The sequence below is a fragment of the Corvus moneduloides genome, chromosome 4 (genome assembly GCF_009650955.1).
Source record: "Corvus moneduloides isolate bCorMon1 chromosome 4, bCorMon1.pri, whole genome shotgun sequence".
NCBI lineage: Eukaryota > Metazoa > Chordata > Aves > Passeriformes > Corvidae > Corvus > Corvus moneduloides.
In genome coordinates this window covers 21,278,982-21,302,903 of record NC_045479.1, presented here as the reverse complement: position 1 = coordinate 21,302,903, position 23,922 = coordinate 21,278,982, and the positions used below count along the sequence as shown (strand labels likewise).

The following is a 23,922-nucleotide window of genomic DNA, read 5'->3' as shown; positions in this document are numbered from 1 at the left end:
TCCAGAGGGAGGTTCTGGGATCTTGGTAAGTCAAGGGAAACGTGTGTTGCTTCCAGTAATGCAACTTGTTCCAAAACCAAAAAGTGACTTTGAGAGCTACAGTGCCAATTACATTACTAGAGGTAGAGATAAATCACTTACCCTCAAAGAGCTTAACACAAAGCATTTATTTAAAATTAAAGCTATGAAAAACTGGGAAGATTTTCAATGGAGAGCAGTTGAACAGAGGTGGTTCTGGTACTTACACAAGCTTTACCAAAGCATTTGTTCATTTGTTGGCCCCACATCATTCACTACTGCTTGGCAGAGACAGGATGGAAGCAGGAATCCCAACACATCCAGAATATTCTTGGTTCCTGCAGAGCCATGCTGAACACCTTCACCAGACTAGAAACAGCTGAAGTAGCTTTAGAAGAAGCCAATTGCCCTCAAGGGCAAGGAATGAAAGTTACAGACCTGCCTTTTCCCCATCTGCAGTTTGCAGGGATACAATGTACCTGCTTTACCTCACCAGAATGAACTACAGTGAGTTAGGGTGGAAAGCAGTGGGAAGAGCTTGGCAGCCATGAGTATGATCCTACAGCTGCTTTGGGATCAGTGGATTTAATACCCAGGGTGTTTTTGCAGCAGGAACACTCTGCAGACACCTTCAGTGTGTGCAGAGGGCAAGTGCTCAAGGGAAGGTAAGAGCATCAATTAAGTTCCTGAGGTAAAGCAGGTGGGTGTTACATGATAAACCCAAGGAAACTGTTTCAGTCACATCCCTTGATTAGGCTTGTGATTCTGGAAACAGAGCGTTTAAGTTGGTGGTTTGATACTCACTATGTTCCTCTGTGCCTTCAGGTGTCAGGCAGAAATGCCTGGGCAGAGTTAAGAACATAACACAGCTTTTCACCAGTAACAGGGACCAGCTGCGATCCCAACCCTCACTTTGTATCTTGACAGCCGCTCATCTTCCTTGAGTAGCAGCTCCTTATTTCAGTTCAAATTCTCTTGAAACACGTCTGGAGTGTGAAGAAAAACCCAATACTATGTGCAACATCACTAAGCTTCAGGTGCTGTGGAACCTGGAAAAAGAAACCCCCAGTCCTTGTGGGATAGAGCCAGGGTATTTCTGGTTTGATATTGGTGACATCAGTGTTAGAAATACATTCCAGGATGCTGCTTGGAGACTCCAACTTACTGCCTGAGAACTACTCTTAAAAAGTTACATGGAAGATATTTTAAAATCTGTAAACCTAGCATCAAATGAAGGATAAATTATCTATTTACACTTGTAATCGAATTCAACTCAGGTTTTGTTTATTTATTGCACAACTGTTGTGTGAAATATTTTTCCTTATGCCCTTGGAAGGTGAAAGACAAAACTGTCTTTGCAGGATTCATCAAACTTCTGTACTCACAGAATGCTTTTCTAGTGACTGTTTCATTTTATGTATCTGCTTTACATACGGTAGCCCCTGTTTCAGGGATCATTATCTCAGGCTAAAGCAAGTGCTTTAATCTTTCAGAGCTGGTAATAGAGGCAGGCGCTTAGAGCTTAACCACACCACCATCTTCTTCTGAGATGAAGAAGCCTGCAGACTGCAAGACACCAGAGTAATTTCCATGAACTCTCACCAAGCAGGGGCCTTTGTACAATACACATTAGTTGTAGTCCCATTAATTACTTTGATTTGCTGATGTTTGGTCCATCATGATTCCATTGCTGTCTCCAAATCGTTGCTGCTACTGCCGGCCCTGGAGCTGGAAGCCACAGAGTTTGCAGTAGCCAGGATGAGCCTCTCTCTGTTTCCAAAAACTTCATTCACTGCAACACAAACGGGATTGCTTACATGTCACTCTCCCAGGGGAAAGAGGAGTACAGCAGGTACAGCCTGGTGAGCACCATGGGATGGAAAGCCTAACCTGGTGTGGTTTCAAAGCTTTTCCCCTTACCCCAAGTAAGGAGTTGAAGCTTAAAGGTTAGAACAATTGCCTGCCTATGATACTTCAATTACAAGCCCTGTTATTTTTCCCCCAGAGCATCTAGAGGTTTCCCTCTGCATCATTCCTGTACCTAAGTACTGTAAAATTGATGAGGTTTGAAGAGCACATCATTGAATTTAAATAATTTATTTCTGGTTTTAGTCTCTGGTTCCCAACAGGCTCTTAAAAGCCTTCTCCAAAAAATCATGCTGCTTAGTTACAGGTATCAATCAAAACCAGTTAGACCAAAACCAGTGCTCACTTTTCTTCCCGTAAGTACTCAAAAAATATGATACCATATCACACCAAGGACATTATGAAAAAATAAAACATAGGTATTATAAGAAATCAGGTGTTAAATCATGTCATGCAGTTCTCCAATTTAAAAAAACTCCACATTTTTTGAAGCTGAAAATGTGACCATACAGCCAGTCTTGGAGTATTGAAAAATACTAACCTACAGTTTTCTGTCAGAGTCACAATACATTACTGAATACAAATACACCCTGCAAGCAAGGGGAGAACCACAGCGTTCAAAGAAATGAGAACATTACCTGCAGAGATCTTGCTTATATCCCAAACACGCAGCCCTTCCCGCTCTCCTCCAAAGGCAAACACAAACGGGAAGTCAGGGCAGCAAGCTGCACAGAAGAGAACTCCCTGGCACGGTGGGAGAAAGGAAGAAAGAAAGAAAGAAAGAAAGAAAGAAAGAAAGAAAGAGAAAGAAGAGAATTTTTTTTTAAATTCTCAAATGAATTTGTCACCTGAAAATACTTTCACCAAGCAAGTTTTAACAAGTGTAATCCTAAGTTTCTAAAACTTCCTTTGTAAAGACACAAAATGAAAGTCAAGAGCTACTAATTAGGAACAGTTAATCACATCTTTGTCTTGAATGTCATAGATGCAAGCTGATGCAGCCATAGTTCTACTCAGAGCATTGTATCTGGAATTTGGGTCTGAGGCTTGGAAGCAGTCTGCCAATTCCATGTGGAATATTGCACTATAATGAGAATGATTTAGCCAGAATATACAGATGTTATTAATTTTTCCCTATGAGACGTTAAGTAAAACAAGATTCAAACTAGACAGAAAAAGAATAAGCAGACATAGTTTATATATAAAACTTTTTAGAATCAAGAAATAAAAATTACTATACCATTTTCATATCCCTGGAATGGACTAAACTTGGTCTGTCTCCCAGGATATCCCAAATTTTCACATATTTGTCAGCAGATGATGTCACAAGGCACCCTTTTATCTGACTGCTTAGTTGTAGCCCTGGAAGATGAAGAGAGCAACAGCAATCCCCATTTCACAGAGACAAGGATACATTTTGAAGTGAAGACATGAGAACAACCCCAATATTCTCCTCACACTAAACTCCATTCCAGAACAAAGGAGTAAAACATTAATGAAAGTTCCATGCTGCCACTGGTCCCTGTAGTGAGCGCCAAGGGAACCATGCAGGCCTATTTCGCCTCCCAATCCCCTCAGCAGAGATTTGCTTCACATGCCAGATACCACAATTAGTATGCACAACTTACTTGTTAAACAAGGAATCACTACCACCTCAGTCCTACTGACTTAAGGCATCCTTCAGAGGTGCCTTGCCCACTGGGGACAAACAGGACACAGAAGGACACACAGGCAATTTACCTGACACCTCTTCATCGTGAGCTTTCAGAGTAAACAGGGGCTTATCAGAGCGAGCATCCAGGCAGTACACAAAGCCATCGTCTGTGCTTGCCTAAGGAAACCACATTTAAAAAACAAACAGCCACAGTCACTCGCTTGGGGAAAAACTCCAATGAAGTAACACCCACCCTCTGGTAAATCCCTGGGATCTGAGGCAGATGCTTCTCCCTAGGACATGTTACACTGTTCCCAGGCCTGCCTCCCAAAGTCAGACTCCACCCAGCTGGTGCCCAAGCTGTTCTGTGAACCTCAATTATGCTGCGCTGATGACACGAAGTCTTAATCCCATGCAAATTTCTTAAAGTGTATTTTGAAGAGAGTTGCCCCACTAAGCTTGGCCCTCAGGTCAGGCAATGAAATGCAGAGCCTTCAGTCTCTTCACTGTCAGTTCAAAGCTTTTGGAGCCATCGCTGGCTGCCTAATAGTTCTGTGCAAAGCTAAGTGTGATTATACCGGAGAGATCCACATCATAAACCCAACAGAGCTGAGCAGCCACTTCTGTTGGCTGTGTGCACACAGCGACAGAGAACTCTACAGCCACTGAGATAATAGAGAAGATTTGTTTTTAAACGCTGTTAAAAAGTTTTATTATAAGAAACTCAGTAAAACCAAGATATTTTTACTTTATACTCTCAGTGGCTGTTGGTCTCTTCTCCCAGGTAGCAAGCAATAGGACAAGAGAACATGGCCTCAAGGTGCACCAGGGTAGTTTAGATTGGACATTAGCAAAAATGTCTTTACTGAAAGGGTCGTCAAGCACTGTTCAGGGAAGTGGTGGAATTCCCACCCCTGGAGGTATTTAAAAGCCATGCATATCAGGCACTTATGGACATGGTTTAGTGGTGGACTTGGCAGTTCTGGGTTAACATTTAGACGCGATCTCAGAGGACTTTTCCGGCCTAAAGGAGTGGATCGCTCCGTACCAGCCGGGAGGACAGTGCCCTCTAGCGCTGACTTGAAACACTGAATTAATATTCAGGATCGCCGTTCTAATGAGCTACTTCTCACCTGCAATTGCTTCATTACATGAAACACAACAGCAACTACGCAAAGGAAAATATATCCGAGCCACTGAACACTGTAACAACATGACTAAGATGCCACCTCTGAAGTGAAAAAGCACCAGCATCAATAGCTTTTCTACTGTCACAGTGAAGATGCCAAGTAAGTAGCTGGTCTAGAGATACTGAAAAAAATACCTAAAAACATCCTCCCCCAGACCACATTTTTATCATAAGCAACACAAAGCATCCAAATGTCCATCGGCTCCATTCTGATCCAGAAACATTATGAACACTAAAATACACGTTAAATGACATGGCAACAATCAACCAGAGCAGAAAAGCACGTGCTCACCAAGAAATGACAAGGTGAAAAATGATTCCAAATTACTCTCTCAACCTGACCACTAAAGCGCCACACTCGATGGCTCTCCTGGGGGTTTCTGCAGTCGTACAGCACCGCTGATCTAGGGGACAAAGGGACAGGAAATAAAATTAAAAAAAAAAAAAAAAATCAGGGCAGAACACTTTATGGCATAGTTTGTTTTCCCACTGGCATCTACAGAAGCTCCATGTAAACTATAATTAAAATATTAAATGGAAACAACTTCACTACTTAGTCTTCCAATTCAGTAACAGATTAAAATCTTGCAGATAAGCATGGGATTTTTCCATATGCTTCAGAGTTTCATCTTGGTTACCAACAGCCGCTCTATTGAAACTAAGCAGAGCTTGAATTTACTCAATACATAAGATACTTATCACATAGCAGACCATAATTATGCAAATATATAATTTAATTATGAACAGACTTCAGTAAAGTCATGTAATGATGCACTAATTAGGAAATAATTTTGTCATAGATATTCATACATTTTCAAATATGCTTAATAAAAAGAAATAATTTTTAAAAACCCAACAATCTTTACAAATAGTTAAGAGAAACACTCCACAATGGAGAAAGAGTGGATGGGAGTTAGTGGATCCTCTGGGATTCTTTACAGGCACGTGCTCAGCTGGGTGGCTGCAGAATCTGTCCCAGTTCAAAAACCTCTTGGGTGGAAATGCAAGGGAGGAGTGGTCATGTCACTCCAGCACCATCTCACCACAATCAACGTCCTCAGTGTAACCCCCTCCCACTCTATCCTATAATTAAACGTGATGGAGGTTTCCCAGCTCTTTTACCAGACATTTTACACACAGCAGTTTCTTTAACAGTCTGATTTTCAGCCTATGAAGACATCTCCCAATGTTCACTGAATTGCCTGTGGTCCTGCAAGGCTTTGCAGGAAAAATCCACAAGGGCAGTCTATTAGTTTATGGATAGCGCAGTGGTTTGGAAGTGTCCATGGTACCAAAGGGGCAGCAAAAACGATCAGCAGCTGGTTACTGTTTGGACTTAATGCTTCCTTTTATCAAAGGAAGTTGAGAGGCAGGAAAAAGACAGAAGCAGCTTCCTAACAACAGCAAAAGGTCCTCCTGCAATACTTCCACTGCAGCAGATGCAGCAAGAGCATAACAGAAGCCAGAGAACTCGAAGGCTTGGCTAAAGACTGGCAAGTCTGTGAATTATTTTAACATAAGGTCAAAGCCTTAAAAGCAGAATTAAAAAATCAACGTAAGAAAATCATGGTGATAGAACAAAATTTTAAAGTTATCCCATTGAGATGGGAGAACAGAGAGGAAGTTTTCTGGCTGGCAGGACTTACAAGAACTGGCAGCTACAGAGTAGTCCAAGTGTGCAGACACAAACCATTTCCCAGCATCTCCAGGCTGCAATCACAGGAGACAGCTCATTACACTGTGGCTGTGCCTATAGAGGCTGGAAGGAGAGAACTGGGATTTTAATGTGCCTCATGCCTCCACCCTGGCCTTACTGGCTGGCAAAACCTGGGCAAATTTTCACAGGAATAAACAGTGACACATTCCCAATGAAGGAAATGCCATAAGGCCAAATTAAGAAATAAATTCGGTTTGGAGCAAGCAGACACCTGGCACAGAAAATGTCAGTCCAGATGGTTAAAGCATTTGCTACCTCTGAAAAAGAGGTAAGGAAAACCACATCCTGGCCACATACCAACCTGGCTTCCTTGCTGGAAAAAAATAACAGCATTATTCAAACTGGCAGAGTTATAAAAAATAAAAAAAAGAAAGAAAACACAAGGCTTAACTGAATAGGAATAGCCTCCCTAAGTGCAACGTGTGAAAACATTACCCTGACATACTTATCGAACGATCCAGAAACGAGGGTCTGGGCTTCAAACGGGTGGAATTGCAATGTCTGCACCTAGATAATGCAAGATTTTATATAACACACATAGACAGGAACTTTCTTGGAGCAAAGCACAACCATCCCCTCCCCCAAGCCAGCACACAGTCCTCCCCAAAAAACCCTCTTATTAAGCTACTTGATGCTGAGATTGCTCAAAAAACAGCACAAGAGATGCACATTACTTCAAATAACCCCACCTCGTGAAAACAAGGTATTTTCCAATATAATTTGACTGAACAGAACCCCATGCCCCCTTTCTGCCCTAGATATTAATAATAATTTTTAAAAAAAAGCTGGAGGAGGTAAAAGATTATCTGCTTCCCGTTTGGGGAAAAAAGCAGATGTTAAAAAATGAAAATCAGGAGTTTGTCAAGGGCAGTGACTTTGTTAGCAGCAAAATAAGGTTACAGCTGTAACTAGCTTTCACATTTTAATTACTGAGATTAATTTGAGATTAATTCATTTCTGAAGTACCCATCACTATGGTATTTTAGTATCATTTATTTTAAACCTTTTTCACCTAGAACAAACTGTAACTGACACTCATTGTTCCCTTAAGAGAGAGCTACAGTTTGACCTATGCTCAGACATCTATTTTTGCAGCTTATACCAGAAATACTGTATTCCCCACCATTAGGGCTGTCACACAAAAGGTATTTTGAAAACTGTAACAAGTATTTGTTAACTTTCTAAAAGATAAATTAAATAACATTTTTAAAAGCAAATACAGTGCTGTTTGCAAAAGCAACTAATTCATAAATTCAAACAATTCTGCACAGTTAGAAAATTAGAGCATTGTTGTTCTGAGGGTTCACTACCAAGCAGCTAATGAAAAACTGCAGTTACATTTTTCTCTGTATTCTACAGTGGAAGAAACACAGGAATTATTCCATACCTTGTCTGTATGTAGTGTCAGGCTGGCTGCTGGCTTACCCACAGCCATGTCCCACAAAATCACTGTGTTGTCAGCAGAGGCACTTGCTAAAACGTTCCTGAGAATGGATCAAAAATCAGTTTTAAAACTCTTTCTACAGATACAAAAATCCAAAATACACACAGAGCCCAATTCTGAGAACAAGTACACTGTGGTCTATAGATTATTTCTCTCAAGCCTGAGGGATAACTCCCTGAAGGCAATTCTAAATTATAAGTAAAGATTACAAATAGGCTACATTACATTAGTAGAACACTTACAACAATGACAGTTCTGCTTCTATTTCCCCTGGCATTACTTAAAATACCATTTACTCGAAAATTTCTCTAACAAAACAAAGTAATAAAGGCTTTGAAGCACATTCTTTCCTTTGACATTAAATAGTATTTTTAAACATTACCTATGCTACTTCATTCTGTTTGCATATGCAAGCAGCCAAGAGCCTGACAAACCTGTTTGTGAAATATTTTGCTCTCTAATATCTGTTTATACACCTACTGAAGACCCAACACTACGCCCTTTGTGGACTGCTGAAAGTAACCACTAAAATTTCAGTTCGTTTACAAACCCCACATTTCAACTTAAATTTGACCAATTATGTTAAGAACAATAAACACAGCTTAAAACTTTGATCAGAAAAAAAACCAAAAAAAGGTCCCCAAATGCCTGTAAAACACACATTTCAATTCCTACAATCACTTCACTACTCTTAAAATCAGATTTATTACCTCAACATGTTGTTTCTGATTGAAACTGCTCCCCCCTCCCCTTTTTATATTAACCAAGTGTTTCTGACTGAAAGAGTTAACATTCTCCTGGAAATGCTGTTTTCCCAAGCAACGTTACAAGGGAAAGTTAAGAAAATGCATAGTGAAGGCTGTAAGAACATTTCACAGTAACACCACTGTGACCTAAAGGCAGAAGGTTATTTGTAGAGAGCTGTCACAACATGCCTTGCTTAAGAGAAAGAAACAACAATAAAACATTTTATATATAAGCTGCTCCAAAGAGTTCCTTGTTTTGTCCATAAGCTGCCCACTTCAGGGCTGGTTTAATTTCCTGAAAGATCTACCAGTACCAATGAATTTGTAACTCAGCACATTACAGAATTATGCATTTTGAACTATTGAAGCCATATTTTTTTTTAATACTTGTCTCTATATTATCACCAGACAACCATTCCTAGGTACATGAAAGCTACTCTTTTGGAAGAGTGATGGACAGATCACTGTGCACACTCTGTGCATACCTGTGTAATTTAAAAACAACAGACACTACCCTGTAAATTAAGAGTGCAATTTATATACATTTACTGAGATCTGTGTGGGTGTTTTTTTCATCAGTATCTAGATAAGAAAGCATTACAAGTGAAGGCTCACACCTGCTCATCAGAATATGCAGTTGACTGTGTACCTCTTCAAAGGCAGAGGCACTTATGACAGCAGGAAAATAAATTAAAAAAAAAAAACCCAGCCTGTGTCTGACTGAAGCAGTTTCAAGACCCCTGCTGAGGATCCTCTGACAGATGAACTGTTAACAACCACTTAAGTGCTAAAAAACCAGCAGCATCTTTACTTCAGTCAGCACATTGTCCTTGACCTCTGCCCCAAGATGGGCCAGCCTTGTCTTGCTTCAATAGCAGCACTTCATTTCTAGTTCATTCAGGCCACAGGGAATTTCTCTGCCTAGAGGCATTTCTGTAACTGTGCTATTAGGGCTTTTACACTCTCTTTTCTGTTCACAGCTTTGGGGCAAAAGCCAGAAGGAAAAAAAACAGAATAGCAAGGACTTCCTTCTATAAATCTACTTGTCTCTGTTGAAAGGTGGTTTAGGCCACTGGCAGATCAGCATAGCTCAGGGCAGCCCTTCTGCTTCTCCAGTTTGAACAAGTGAAAAGCAGACAATTTATCAAATGGTTCACACCCACCTTTGCTCTGCCTTCATCTGGACAACCTGCAAATCAAAAGTGACCTGCAGCAATATACAAGTATTCTAAAAAAAAAATCTAAATCAAGAGCTCTAGTGAAAAAAACAGGGGTGTATTTTTAAGAATGCATTAATTTCAGCAGTGCTTTCACGTTTTTGGATTTTGTGTGAAAATTGTATGCCTAATTAAGACTGCAATTTTGTAATATCCACTGTTATTCAAGTATTCTTTTACCTGCTTTGTTTATTCCATGAAAGATCGAGCACAGCATCAGTATGTCCTTCCACAGTCCCTTCTGAAGATAAACTCTGTACACACAAATGACATAAACAGACTTTGGAAAATTACAGCTTCAATGCAAATCAAGCATTAGTCCACATTAGTATGAATTCCCTAAAGCCTTCACAAACAACTTCATATTAAATTACTCTCACTTGCTGCAACACAGCTTTTGAGAGAACTCTCTCTGCGCCACCTGCACCCTGCCTCCTACCCCAGACTGCAGATTGCTCCAGCTGCTGGGTTTACAGAACTGGTTACTCCCTTCAGGCTAGTAAAAGAAACCTCATTATTTCCAGCTAATGTGCAACTTCTTCAGCTTCTTTCTAAGCACTCCTGGCAGATCCCTCTCTCTCCTCCCAATTAACTGAGCTTTGGGTCCTTGTAACTGCCAGTTCCTGCAACTTCTAATTTTAAATAGTTGAGATTCAAAGTTTACTGGGACACCACCCCATTCCTGTTCTGCTCTTAATTCCAGGCTTTAGTTATTTAGAGAACAATTAGCATTTCAAATATTGTAGGGTGGAAAAAAAAGGCATTATCCCTGCTCTAAATCTCCTCCATCCCACCAGGTAAACAATTTTGCAACACTTACTTTCTTTCCTTTCTTTTTCTTCTTTTTCTCTTTCTTGCCTCCAAGAGAAAAGACTGGTTCCAAGGATTCTACTACATCAAGGTCCCAAATGTCAATGACTGGGGTCATGTTACCCACTGCAACATAATTTCCTACAAACAAAAACCCAAATGCAACCACATTTATTTAGTTATGAAACAGCATATTTGGCAACCCAGCTGTTGCTTATTTCTTTGGTTAAGTAAAACTTGTGTGCCAGAATCTTCTATTTGAACATTTTTATGTTTATAACTGGCAAGGAGCAACTTAAAAATATCAGCTGACAGAAGATGTTGACAGAAAAAAATTTGCTTGCTCTCCTTCCCCTTCAGTACAAGTAACTATTCAAATAAGCTGTATAAAGTTGCATGTTTAGTTTGTTTTTAAAGGAAAAAACAAACCAAAACTAAACCACATCCCCTGTACTATGGAAAAAAAAAGTGTCTGTGAAACACAGGAAAAATGTTACTAAATACATAAATATATATAAATTTTGCTACAGTTTACATTTCATTAACAGCATTGGACATAAAGAGATGGAACAAAAGCAACCTTTCATTTGCAAACAGAAAATAAAGCAATTTTAGAGATTGCTCTGGTCTGCTAACTGTTTCTAATAAAATCAGTATTTTAGTAAAATCATGTTACAGCAGCATGACTAAGATGACTGTATCACCAAGCAAAAATACCTAATATTCACATCTTCGTTATCTCAAGTCAGTATTATCTTGATATAACATCTTGATTTTATTTCTCTTTGTACCACAGGAAGAAATTATTTAGTGACAACATTACACTTACATGCTTTTCAAGCAAAAATTCTTTAACTGGACACTTAGAGTATCCTTTGTAATTTACCTGTTGATTCATCTGGACTAGGATCAAAATTCAACCACTCCAGACTCAGAGGGTAAGCAGGCAAGATAATGTCATGATGTACATAAAATGAGTCCTCTTCATGATTATAAACTGAAAAATAATTAAAGTTATGCAAGACATCGGTGAAGAGGGAAAGCAAACAACTCTAAACAGGTCACTTTACAAAAGGCAGTTGTGGCAAGAACTAAATTGTCAAGGAGATGTAGAAGGTAAATTCACAGAGTGTTCAGAGTTTTACAGCAGAGGCCAGACCCTCCAGGTACAAATGTCATACTGCAGAGAATTACACAAAATAAACATTCTCCCGTGTACTTCAGCTAAAGAAGTGACAAGTTCAGTAAAGGTTCAATACTTTATCCCCAGCATACCAAACCACTTTGTTGGTAAGGTCTCTTCATAATACATGCTCCACATCCAGCACTTTCTACATCAGGATACATTCATTTTACAGGATTAGCAATTTAAAAAATTACTCCATATTAAATTGAAGGGAAAACGAAGATAAAAGGACAAACCAGAGGAAGGTGAAGAGGTCAGAAGGACTTACCTTTAGCAGGTGGTAACTGAGATACAGGAAAAGTTTGGTAAAGCAGCCATATACTAAACACAAATTCCCTGCAGCCAGCTATTTTTCTCCTTATAATAAAATAATTTACCAATTGGACAGCAGAGAAAACCTGTTCATTATTTTAATGACATCTTACTGTCACACACAAAATCACAGTGCTACTTCTAAGTGCATGTGACAGATGTTCAGATACTAACTGAAGTCTCCAGTTAAATAAGTTGTCTTAGTAATCAACTAAGACAAGGTTATGCAATTTTAGAAACTGCAGAAGCCTTTGCTATTGTTTTGTAAGTTTATATTGGGTATAAACTTACAGTTAATAAAATTTGTAAACCCCTCCAGACACAGAAAATGCCACATGCTGGTATCTGAAGAGATGCTTTCACGCATTTTGGTAATGTTGGTTGGTTAAAATGAAATACTTTGCCTACAGAAACATGGACCACAGCACAAGCAGCCAGAAACATTCCCAAAAAGAACCACAGTAAGAAAAGATGGTAATTTCAGCACATTCAGTAGTATTCATTGGCTGCAACAGAAAAATCTTTTACACAGCAAAATTAAACCTATGGCTAGAACAAGCAGTATTCAGGCCCTATCTCTTCTAAACCATGATGGTAAGGGCGCTGGTTCTTCTAGTCCTAGCAGTGGGAAGCCCATTTAAAGAAGCAAGGAGAAAGCTAAAGAAAAAACCCCAAAACAACAAACCACTAGAGGATGCTTGCAGGATATGGAAAGCAAGACCAGAATGAAGAGTGTTATGTTCAGAGACTAAAAATGCCATAGTATTTTCTAAATGTTTTAAGAAATGAAATAAGGAAAGGACTTGCTATGCAGGCTGAAAGAGGCAAGCTATCCTTTATATGTTATTTATCCTAAGTAACAGCACAGCACAGCAAATACTGCAGCCCTGGAAAGCAGCTAAAGCACCATGACGTGGAAAAGGACAAAACACAAGGCAGAAGGGGAGAAAAATCCTTCCCAAAGCCAGCCCACTCCCTCTTCAACACAGCCACATGGCACATGCTAGGCAAGACATTCCCCATGTTCACTGTAAAGAACAAACCCTATTTTACTCACCATGGACCTCCAAACTACAGCAGTCTTTATCAACTCTTCCACAAAGGACAAGATTGTCACTGGGCTTAATCAAGAAGTCCTCCTGTTCATATTGCTCCTGAACAGCAAAAAGGAGAGGACAAGGGCCGTGAAGCACTGCACATAAAAAACCAAAACTACACATGTTCAAAAGGTGGAATCAGTAAATTTGAACCACAACTGAACACTCAAAATCCAACACCTCGATGCCCACCCACCTAAAACCATCTTATGGTGCTAAACAGAGAAAGGCAGGAACCAGACCTGATCCTGGGGAGAGTAAATAGTCATTAAATTAGATTGAAGGACTTTTATGTGAACCTAGGTGGATTTGTAGAGGTGTTTAATTATCAAAAATGAAACCATATTTCAAGGCTATCATGATACACCTGATTGCTGAAAAGAAAATCACCACCAGGAGCCCACAAAGGTTATTTCCCTTGTGCTCCTGTGCCTTGACCACTTACATAATATAACAGCATTTTACCCAATAACGATGCTGCAGCTGCTCCTCACATACAGGAAATAATTCCACTGTCTACTTCCTGGAAAATATTTCCCAAAAAGGGCTGCCTACAGCTCTGCTGGGCATTCAGCTGTACCAGAACAGATGTAACCTCTCATCTAATTTTCACTGTTAATGAGGAGTGGAAGGAACTTGGGAATTTTTGTTAGTGAAAAATTAAGAACTGTCCATAAGTCAATAATCTTATGCAGAGCACCATCCTTCCAATCTGCAACACATACAAGACTTTTCGGACTTCTCATTGCAAGCTTTTTATTTCTTTTTTATTCACTTCAAGCATACTTCAACATTTGAATTCAATCAAGTCCTGCAATTCTCTGAATTAACTTAAGGTTATACAATACTTAGTCTTCAACAGTTCCAGTAGCAAATACCAAAAGACAACAGAAAATTCACGCTGAGGAACTTTCAGAATTTGGGGAAAGAACTTGAGCATAGGAAGAAGGGCTTGAGAAAAAGGTGTTCATTTTCTGTATATCTACAAACCCAGCTTCTGCAAAGATGCTCCCCATCTCATAGTGGAAACTAATACAGATAGAAGCAGCCAACAACACAGTATTTTACATATATATACACATATCTATATATACATATATATAAGGACATATATATAAAATGCTGTCCATCTAGGCTTAATGGAGGGGTATTTCCTCATGCCAAATCCTTAATTTGACACATTGCCTGAGTCCACCTTAGCCTGATTTTTTAACACAAACTGGTGGAAGGTGCAAGACTCTTGCAATCAGGGAAATTTTCTAATTTTGGCCACTAGTGGCTTGAGACTTGTTATTTCTTCAAGTGTTTTCTGTGTCCTACTAGGCAGGTGAAAAACCTCTCCATGTACAGAAGTGCATGGTTTAAGTAAAGGAGCCAGTTCACCTTAACCTCTCACTTAAATGCAAAAGGGACAGAAAGAAGGAACTGCACAAAGACCACTCCTTAAAAGAAAAGAGCACCATCCAATAAAAAATCTGGCACACCTTTGAAAAAGGACTGCAAGCACTTACACACCTCGAGGCAGAGTGGAAAATTTAACTGATTTTTAAGTTTATGCTTTTTAAGGTATTTAACATTCTTTAAGTACTTACAGTGGTTTTTAGAGTGATGTAAGGATCGTTTTCATTGCTCCCATATACTGCCAGAGTTGCCAAAGAGTCTCCAAGTTTTAAAACACCTGGATGGGAATTTCAGAACGTTTTTTATACATGTCAGTAACAGGCAAAGTTAGAAACTCCTGTACCAATACCTGTGTTACCTGTATAGCAAAACATCAGGAGTGAGCTAAATGGACTTCCAAGTTCCAAACCTCAGTGAGATAAATTGCTTTCAGGGACTTCTGCTGCTCTGCTCCAGCACTACAGCAGATACAGTGACCTTTCCAACATGCTCTTGGTTCTTGTGTCAGGGAGGGGGACACTGAACTGCTTCCCTCACTAAATGACTTCCCAGGATAGGACAAGCAAATGTGAATTTCCAGCATCTGAAACTTAACACTGTCTAGCTTTAGGATATTAAGGTCTTAAGTACGACAAGAAGTGGAAAGCTTCTTCACTTACACTCTGCACATCTGACACACAGATTTTTCTTACCCGTGTATTCCTCCTCATCGTAATTGTCCAAATCGTACTCATCCAGTTCATGATCAGACAGCTCCTCATTGTTTTGGGAAGACTTAGTGCTGCTGCCAGGAACGGGTGCATTCGTGTCATGTGCTGTCTGGCTTTCACCACTGTCACCAGCAGCATCCCTGTGGAAAGATACACAGCCCTGAGAAGACACGCAGAATGCTTCCACAGTGCTGCTGCAGCACGCAGTTCTAGCTGCTCACATGGGTGTCAAGTCTTTACGCCAAAAATTTCCAAATCCATTCACTCCTTCTGTATCTTTTCTCAAAATACAAGGCACTCAGAGAAAGTTATTCCTTGAAAGTTGTTGTGACAAAATGTGGCATAAGTTTTCCTCAACAAGGTAAATGGTGTGTCTAAGTCCCTTTCTCTTACAGGTTTTTTGTGGATATAATGCTCTCCGCCTCACTTCTGTGCATTCACGTGTCCATGTCATTCCTTCCTTTTTTCCCTCATTCACAGGCACTGTCACACGTGAGGATTTCTACACTTCTTCAAGCTTTTTAAGACCTCATTTCCTCATACTTCCCATACTTAAGTGAAGTAAAAATAATATAGAATTCATTAGATAAGGACATACTGTGAATTATTCTTATGGGGTAAATGATGCAACATCTAAAAAAACTCAGAACTTTGTGGCAACAATTCTGCATGCAAGGAGTTCAAGACATTAAACAGTGTACATTAAGCACTGGCTGAGAAGCTAACAAAAGAGCCAAGGTGTCCCAAGGGAGCATGCTCCACAGGAACTCATCCCTCATGAACACACTGTATTTCTGTCCTTCGGCCCGCAAAATTCCCAAGCGGTAACGAGCCAAGGCAGTTCTCAGATACAGTTTCTAAATTAAATAGCAGAAACCTAATTTTCCTGATTTGCTCAGTAAAATAAACACTTCACATTAACAACATAACTAGAGACAAGTAGCAAGATAATTAAATAAAATAACTAAATCCAAGTTTGATTTGTGATCTTTGCACAGGGAAAAAAGTGAAGTGTTGCAAAAAATTCTACAAAGTACAACAAATTATAAATAGATCAGTTGTTTCAGATGGTCTTCAAATTTCCATCCTGAAGTTTTACAGAATGCATAAAAAACAACACCTCAAATCCTTCCATGCTTTTGAAATTGCAAAAGAAAGGAAATCACTCAAAACTCCAAAAGTTTACACATAGAAAGGGGAAACAAGTCCACAGAAAACAGGAACATTAATCAGTTAAGTAAATAACATAAAGTGAGAATCTTCCAAGTGTTTAAGATAATTTTGAAACCATCAAATAACCAAAACCAGAAAAAAACCAGAATAAAAGACATTCTGGGATGATACACTCCATTCAGCAAGAGTGTCACTGATACATCCAACAGAAATGGGGTGGATAATACTCATCCAACTACAAAAACTTTTTCTGCTACCTGTTGCATCTGTTCAACCACACACACCGTGGCACAACCACACACCCTACACAGCCAAAACACTCAGAAGCCTTAATCTATGAACAGATCTATCAGAAAAAGCCCAGAAGATGAAGTGAGATCCCAATCCCTTATTTTTTCTAGACCAAAGAGAGACTTTCTTTCTTGTCTTCTGTAGATCGTTTTTCCTTAATATGTCACTTATGGTTTTTGTAAATACATTCTTCTTAAAAGCAGAGTGACAAAACTTAACACAGCTACATAACTAAGGGCTCTCAGTGCTGAGGGGAGAGCTGTGATGTCTCTAGTTTTACCTGTGAACCATAAACACACCCCTGAGTGATGTTTTGCCCTTTTTACCAAAGCACAAATACCACATCACTCTGATCTCCACCGTGGCCTCCAGACCTAGAATGTCCTGTCCCACCCTCAGCACCACTTTTTCCCAGTCAGTTTGGGACTCTCATCTCGGTTTGCCACGTCTCCAAAGCATCCACGGGTACAAACCCAGCGCCTTAATTCTCACTGTAGGCGGGAACAGCAGCTCCAGAGAGCGCCAGGCTCCGAAATGCTGCTCCAGCCTGACCGCCCGCAGCTGACACCTGAGGAACCCCATGGGAACGCAACCGTGTTGTCATGGCCACGACGACGGCAGGATCGGCTCCATCCGATGTTCCCCCGCTCGCCCCCCGGACCGCCCACCCTCCCGGAAGCCAGGCTCCCTCGGCACGGGGAGCTCCAGGAGGAGTCCCAGGAGGAGTCCCAGGAGGAGTCCCAGGAGGAACTCGTGCTGGCTGCTGCCGGTCTCCGCTCCTCGCTGCTGCTCCCCGGGCCGCTCCTGGAGCCCCCGGCCTGCGCTCCCCCCGCGCCCGGGACGCCCCCTCCCCTCCATAGCTCTGTGAGCGGCCGGGCCCGGGGGGCTCCAGCCGCGTACCAGCAGAGCCCGGAGACGCGGCGCGTCCCTCCCGCTGCCCCGGCTCACCCCAGCCTTTCCTGCGCCTCCTCGATGAGACCCTTCAGCTCCTCCTCGCTGAGCTGCACCTGCGGGGCGGACACAGAGGGGTGAAGGCGGCTGCGGGGGCGGGCGGGGGTCCCTCAGCGCGATCCCAGCCCCGGCCCCACCTTGTCGGGCGTCTCCTTGGCCACGCCGCGCCGCACCCAGGCGGCGCAAGGCACCGGGCAGCTCATGGCGGCAGCGCCCCGCTCACCGCCACACGTGCGAGCGGCCGGGCGCGCCCGAGTGACGTCACGAGAGCAGGGCCCGCCCGCAGCGCCGAGGAGCGGCGGAGGAGGCGGTCCCGCCGCGTGACGTCATCCCCGGGCGCCGGGGCGAGCCCACGCGGATGGGGCGGGGCCTGCAGGGGCGGGGCCGGGCGCTGTCGCCTCACGGGGATGGGGCGCTGGCACCGCCCCGTATCCGGGATTCGCGCAGATCCGCGGCATCAGTTAGGTTGGAATAAAGCCTCGGAGATCACCGAGTACAACCTTCAAGCCCTCCGCTCCCTGCACTGGGTCACGGCCTCCCTAACGCGCTAGGAGAGACCTGCCCTGCCCGCTGTTCACTTCCACTGAAATATCCCAGCGGCAACCCACCGAAATGAGAAGTTTAGGAAGGCCTTTTTTGTTACTGGTCCCTAAATCTTATCCAACGAAAAGAGACCAGTGCACAGAGTCAATGGCAACAGGGAGGTGCAGGGAGTCGTGAGGGCTCGGCGTCTCCTCAGGAGCGGCTGCTTTTTGCCCTCCTACACGAGGTAACTCATTAAATCAGAGGAAATGGATAAAATGCCAGCTGGAATGTACAGGAAGGTACTCTTATTAACATGCAGAAATCACTGCTGTTTCCATCACTGGAATCTTGATTCAGTGCAGAGTACACGGATGGGAAGCTGAGGTAGAGGAACGAGCGTTTCTCAACTCGGCAGATGAACTTCATCTTGGCAGATCAAATGGCCTTGTTACTCCATCCACATGTCACTAGACAACACCACTGTGGCATTTTCATAATTTTTTATCCTGATTCTTCTGTGGTTCTGGCATGAGAGACAAATAAAAATCTGTCAAAATACTACTACTTCTTCACTACCCCGTTCATTTCACCAGTATGCTGTGTTTTGTCCTAATGTAGACATAAACATACCAAGACCAAAGTTGTTTCCTTCTAGCTCTTCCTTGTAGCACCCTGTGACATGGACATCCTAGTCCTAACTGCAATCCTGCATTTTGGCATGCTTGCCTTTTTGCTGGGCTGTATTTGCTTTGCTGGCCATCTTCTCTTAACAGTGTTCAAGAAATCCTTGTTCTCCCACGCGTGAATCGGCTGCAGTTTGACAGTCAGTCTTCCTCCAGATTCTGAGGGAAGTTTTGTGAAAGTGGCTGCTATTCTCAAAGGACAGGCAGAGGGGAGTTTTATGCAGCCAAGAGGAAGAAAGCCAGGTTACTTACCAGTGGCTGTGGTTCCTGGGTATGTTTGGGGGTTTTTTCAGATGTATACATTTACAGAGTGGAGGTTTGCAGAACAAAGTGGAGCCAGACTTGTTTTTACTGAAGCCATACCCAGAGGGGGCACACATGCTCTACCTTCCGTCCCACCGTGTACATAATAATCACAAGATAGCAGTGCACTGTGGGGAGGCTCAACAGCAGAAGTACCTAAGAAAATATAGCTGGAAAATGAGGAAGGAAGGGAAATAGGAAGCAATTGTGCATGATGGATATTATAGCTTAGAGAACTGCACTTAGTAGCAATGATTTTTCTTTTGAGACCCAGTCCATAAATGCTGGGTGATTCCAATACCTCTCTCTGTCACACACTTGCTGGGGATGTGCAACTGTTTTTTTTTTTTTCCAAAGAAAGACCATTCTGTTAAATATATTAGTGTTCCACGGTGCCTTGACAATCACAGAGATGTAGCTGAAAGAGTGGTGCCCCAGGCAGAAAGCTCCCTGCAGACAGAGCCAAGATCCAGTGCAGCCCAGCACACCCACACCAAGCAATCACCCAGCATGGCTTGTGGGACAGAACACACCAATAAAAAATGGTCTTCTTGGTGTTCAGTGTCCAAAGATGGCTCAGCCGCAGAATTGGGAAGATTAGAAAATAAAGCAGATGTTAATTTCTTCATTTGGATGGAATTCTGACACCACTGGAGGAATTTTGGGATGAGCTTAAAGAGCTCTCCTAATTGGGAATGAGGCTGTACAGCTGACAGTCTCTGAATCTCTGCTAGGTGGAAGAAATGGCCATGAAGAAAAGTATATGCAGCAGCAGACAAGGACTCAAATGGCTGTCCCAGGAAGGGTGTGAGGACCAAGCTCAGATCCTGTGGAAATAAAAGAATTGTCATCAGACATTTTCCTGATACAGCCTGTTCTGGACTGGCCTTGGGCCTTTCCTAAAAACGATCTTCCGAAAGGATTCAGCTCCACTCCCCTGGCCCCAGTCAGAAGTCAGACACAGCAATGCCTCAATCTCTTAGACCCATTTCTTAACCTCTAATGAGGAGAGCTGAGATTCTTTTTATCCCAGTGAACATCCATAAAGGAAGGCAAGACTTGACAACAGCAATTTTCATTGTTTCAGTTTAGTCACTGGTTCTGGTGTCAGAAATTTCTGCCTGGCTGAAGTGAAAAGCACTAAAACATCATCCCTGTGTCTGGACCTGTATTTGAGCCATCCTGACCAACTGCTTTTCACCCAAGGATACAAGTGCTGGATAGTTCTCATCAGCAGGAAGTGTGCGCCTGTATCGTCTTGTTCCAGGTGGTGTCACAACATTCAGAAGGGTTCAGCTGGATTAGGTTATCCAGCTAAGCAAAGCAAACTTCTGTTCTGGAGTGGATTTACCAGGTGAAGAAAAGGGAATCAGAGGGAAAAGTCAATGGCTCCTTCAAAGGTAAGGTTCAGCTTCTTCTTTAGGGGACATGTCAAGGTGCCCAGAGAGCACCCAGAGTATTCTTCTTCACAGAAAGTCAGATGGAAGAGAGGAGAGCTGGTTAAAGAAGGAGTGATGTTGAAACAGCTGGTTCCAGCAGGCTCTCCAATAACTACTGGAAAACTTAGAGAGCTCCAGTGTCTAAGGTTCTGCAGGGACCTTGATATACCTTGAGTCATGAAACTCTCAGAGACACTGTAAACATCTCTAGTATGACAGCTGGAAGGTACAAGGCCAGGGGAACATTCACTGTGCAAATCATACAGGCTGCAGGCAAGAAAACAAAGAGGATTTTACATGTTTCAGAAGTTATGCTGTAGGCCTCAGTTGTGGTTAAGCTGACCTCTTCAGATGAAAAAAGGGGAAAGGGAACAATACACTGGCATCTCACTCATTTTTTTCCTGTTTTCTCAAATGATCTGCAAAATACCAATGTTGCAGTCCCAGGGATGCTAAACAGCTACAAGCAGTCACATAATAAAGAAATCCTCTAACTTAGGAAAGAAAGAAGGAAAGGAAAGAAGGAAAGAAGGAAAGAAGGAAAGAAGGAAAGAAGGAAAGAAGGAAAGAAGAAGGAAAGAAGGAAAGAAGGAAAGAAGGAAAGAAGGAAAGAAGGAAAGAAGGAAAGAAGGAAAGAAGGAAAGAAGGAAAGAAGGAAAGAAGGAAAGAAGGAAGTACTTAAGAGTGACTTTGAAACACCAATGGCAGCCATCTAAGTCCTCAAGGTTACCTTTTGATTTTCCATTTGTATTCCCAGTGTGTTTCTGTGAAACACAGAGCACGAATAGGGGGAGGAAACCAAAGAACTATCAGCTCTCAGTAAGCAGCATCTCGTCAAGAGAAATGACATACCCTGTTTGCACACTGCAGCATAGCCTGGAGGGAAGAACTCTCGAACTGATAGCTAGGCAGAAAGTTAAGTTTTCAGGTAGTTAAAACAAGCCTGCTTTGGTTTTCTTTCATCCAGGATCTCCTTAAGGAGTTCTCTGTGAGAACACAAACCTCCTCACTTTGAAAGATAAAACATCCTTGTGTTAAGGCATATTCTCCCAGATCTCACTTACTGCTTTTGGTACTCTCTGTTTATCTTTATGGAATAAATGAGGTCTATCACTTATCTCTTAGCTACATCTAATAAGTGTGATCTCAATGTGAGCCAGATACATGTGAAAGACATTAAAACCTCATTGGGACACAGTAACTGCATTATCAGAGATGAAAGCTTATGGAGCAGCTGCTTCCCCAAAATGTGTGCTAGAGAGTTTGGGAATGAGAATCCCATCATCCCTGAAATGATTGCTGTCAGATGGATACCTTAGAACACCCGAGGACTTGCATCTCTCCACCACCACGGGAGCAATGGGGACATCAGGGCCAGTGTTTGTCTCAGTGGTGTCACATCTTTATCTCCTCCATGTCTAAGTGTGTTGCTCAGTACTGGATGCTTCAAAAACTCGTTATTACAGGAGGTCACTACAACTTCTTACACAAGCCACTGGCTAGTAGAGCAGAAGGGCTGATAAGCTCTAGGAAGGTAGCCAGGCAGTAGGGTTGTGCTGGGAATGGTGGCCTCCCAGCCTGCGAGGATGTGTGCACGGGTTCTCAGACATCCTCTCCTTTGCAGCTTTACATCTTCATAGCAAAGCTTAGAGACAGCCAGCCCACACGCTTACTCTAGAATGTTTTCCTTGAAAGACTCACTGGACAAAATAAAAGCCATTGAAGAAATGTTCATTAAAATATAAGGCTCTGTCAACATAGAAAAATTTAGCTGATACCACTACACACCTAGAAATATGTCTGTATAAGCCATTATGCAGATTTAGGGAAAAAATATTTCTGAGTGGTTTAAATGTTATTTCTACATAGTCAAACTGAGACACACCATGGCCTTTTTTAAGTTATACACATGCTTCTGCTGCTGATTCCATCAACAGATCTACATCAAGCACTTGTGGCAGTGCTTTAGCCTCGGGACAAAACCTGGGCCCCTCTAGGTGAGCTCTACTTTGTAGCAGGGAGGGTTTAGACATCCCTGTCGATTCCTGCCCTGTGGAAACACAGCATGGGCAAGACTGTCCTAAAGCTTAATTAGCCCAGTGAACGTGTGCCACAGCCTTCAGTCTCTGCAGAAAACCTCAAGAACACAAACGGGAATGGAATGCAGAAAAAACATGGATAAGTTTACAGAGAACCCAGAAGAATGGTGTGAACATTTCTGGCTGAACTTCACTATTTTGCTCAGTGAAGAGTTAACTGAAATGCCCAGAAAGAACAGTTTTAAATTGTTTCCGTATCAGTGGTTGGGAAGGGAGACAAATCATTCCAGTTTGCTACATGTGAAACTTACTTTGTTTTCTTCCAGATACTGGGGAGGCAGGCAAGGGGGCCTACATCTCCTACAGAATTTGGACAACTGCAGCATTCCCTATGAGCTACTTTTCAAACTCTGCTCCTGGACAGCCGAGTTTGCAAAACCTAAAGGCACCTGAGAGAGCCACCACAGGTCTGGGCAGTCACCCAGCCTGTGTGAGTGGTGTCTCACTCCCACAATTCATGTACAGGACATAAAAGGATGTTACCCTCTTTTGCCTCCTGAACCAACCTGTTCCTTAATAGTCTGGAGAAAGATTCTAATTACGAAGAAACAACTTGACTCCTAATCCACTAAAACATACGAGACAGAATACACTGGAAATTCATTTAAAGAGTAAAAAAGTAAAACAAAAATGCTAAACCAAAAGTATTTTTAAAACCTGATTTTCACACTCATGCCAAAGTTAATCAAGTCCCTCTGTTTATACCTGACTTCTCTTTGAAATGCCCATTTCCAACTTATTTGTATGCATTTGCAGTAATGCTGGATAATGAAGCAATCTTCCAGCCTTTTGGATCTTCCTGCATCCAAACTCTCTGGCTAAGATGCACTTGCAAATGCTTAATTTCAAGCACCATGGAGCTCCATTCCCAGGTCTTATGTGCCCATTTTATGCACCAGAGAAAGGTTTTTGGGAACCAACTCCGTATCACTTCTTCACATGCACAGCAAGCATGCTGATAGCAGTGTCTGTGGGAAAACAGCACCAGGACTTCCAGATGTAAAATCCTGAACATGTGTGGTTTCTGGGAGATGGTTCTTGGGAAAAGCCCAGTCCTGCTGCTGTCTGAAATACATCAAGAAACACCTGAA

At 42.1% G+C, this 23,922-nt stretch overlaps 1 protein-coding gene across 1 annotated transcript; it reads right to left on the bottom strand.

The window, feature by feature from the left end:
- Positions 1–152: 152 nt before the first annotated feature.
- Positions 153–18,044, bottom strand: PWP1 (PWP1 homolog, endonuclein). Its single transcript, XM_032106036.1, has 15 exons — positions 17,920–18,044; positions 17,780–17,838; positions 15,350–15,507; positions 14,849–14,934; positions 13,217–13,313; positions 11,548–11,658; positions 10,672–10,802; positions 10,032–10,105; positions 7,832–7,928; positions 6,890–6,951; positions 5,020–5,131; positions 3,625–3,715; positions 3,125–3,246; positions 2,523–2,628; positions 153–1,810 (listed from the first exon to the last, which is right to left on the bottom strand). The coding sequence occupies exons 1-15, from the start codon at positions 17,983–17,985 to the stop codon at positions 1,695–1,697; spliced, it is 1,488 nt and encodes a 495-aa protein (XP_031961927.1). The 5' UTR covers positions 17,986–18,044; the 3' UTR covers positions 153–1,694.
- Positions 18,045–23,922: the final 5,878 nt, after the last annotated feature.

Coding starts and splice junctions, on each gene's coding strand:
- PWP1 (XM_032106036.1), bottom strand. CDS start 17,985: ATGAGCTGCCCGGTGCCTTGCGCCGCCTGGGTGCGGCGCGGCGTGGCC. Junction 15,508..17,779: donor GAGGCGCAGGAAAGGCTGGG/GTGAGCCGGGGC, acceptor ATCTTTCCACAG/GGATGCTGCTGGTGACAGTG. Junction 10,803..11,547: donor TAGTCCAGATGAATCAACAG/GTAAATTACAAA, acceptor TTTTGTTTGTAG/GAAATTATGTTGCAGTGGGT.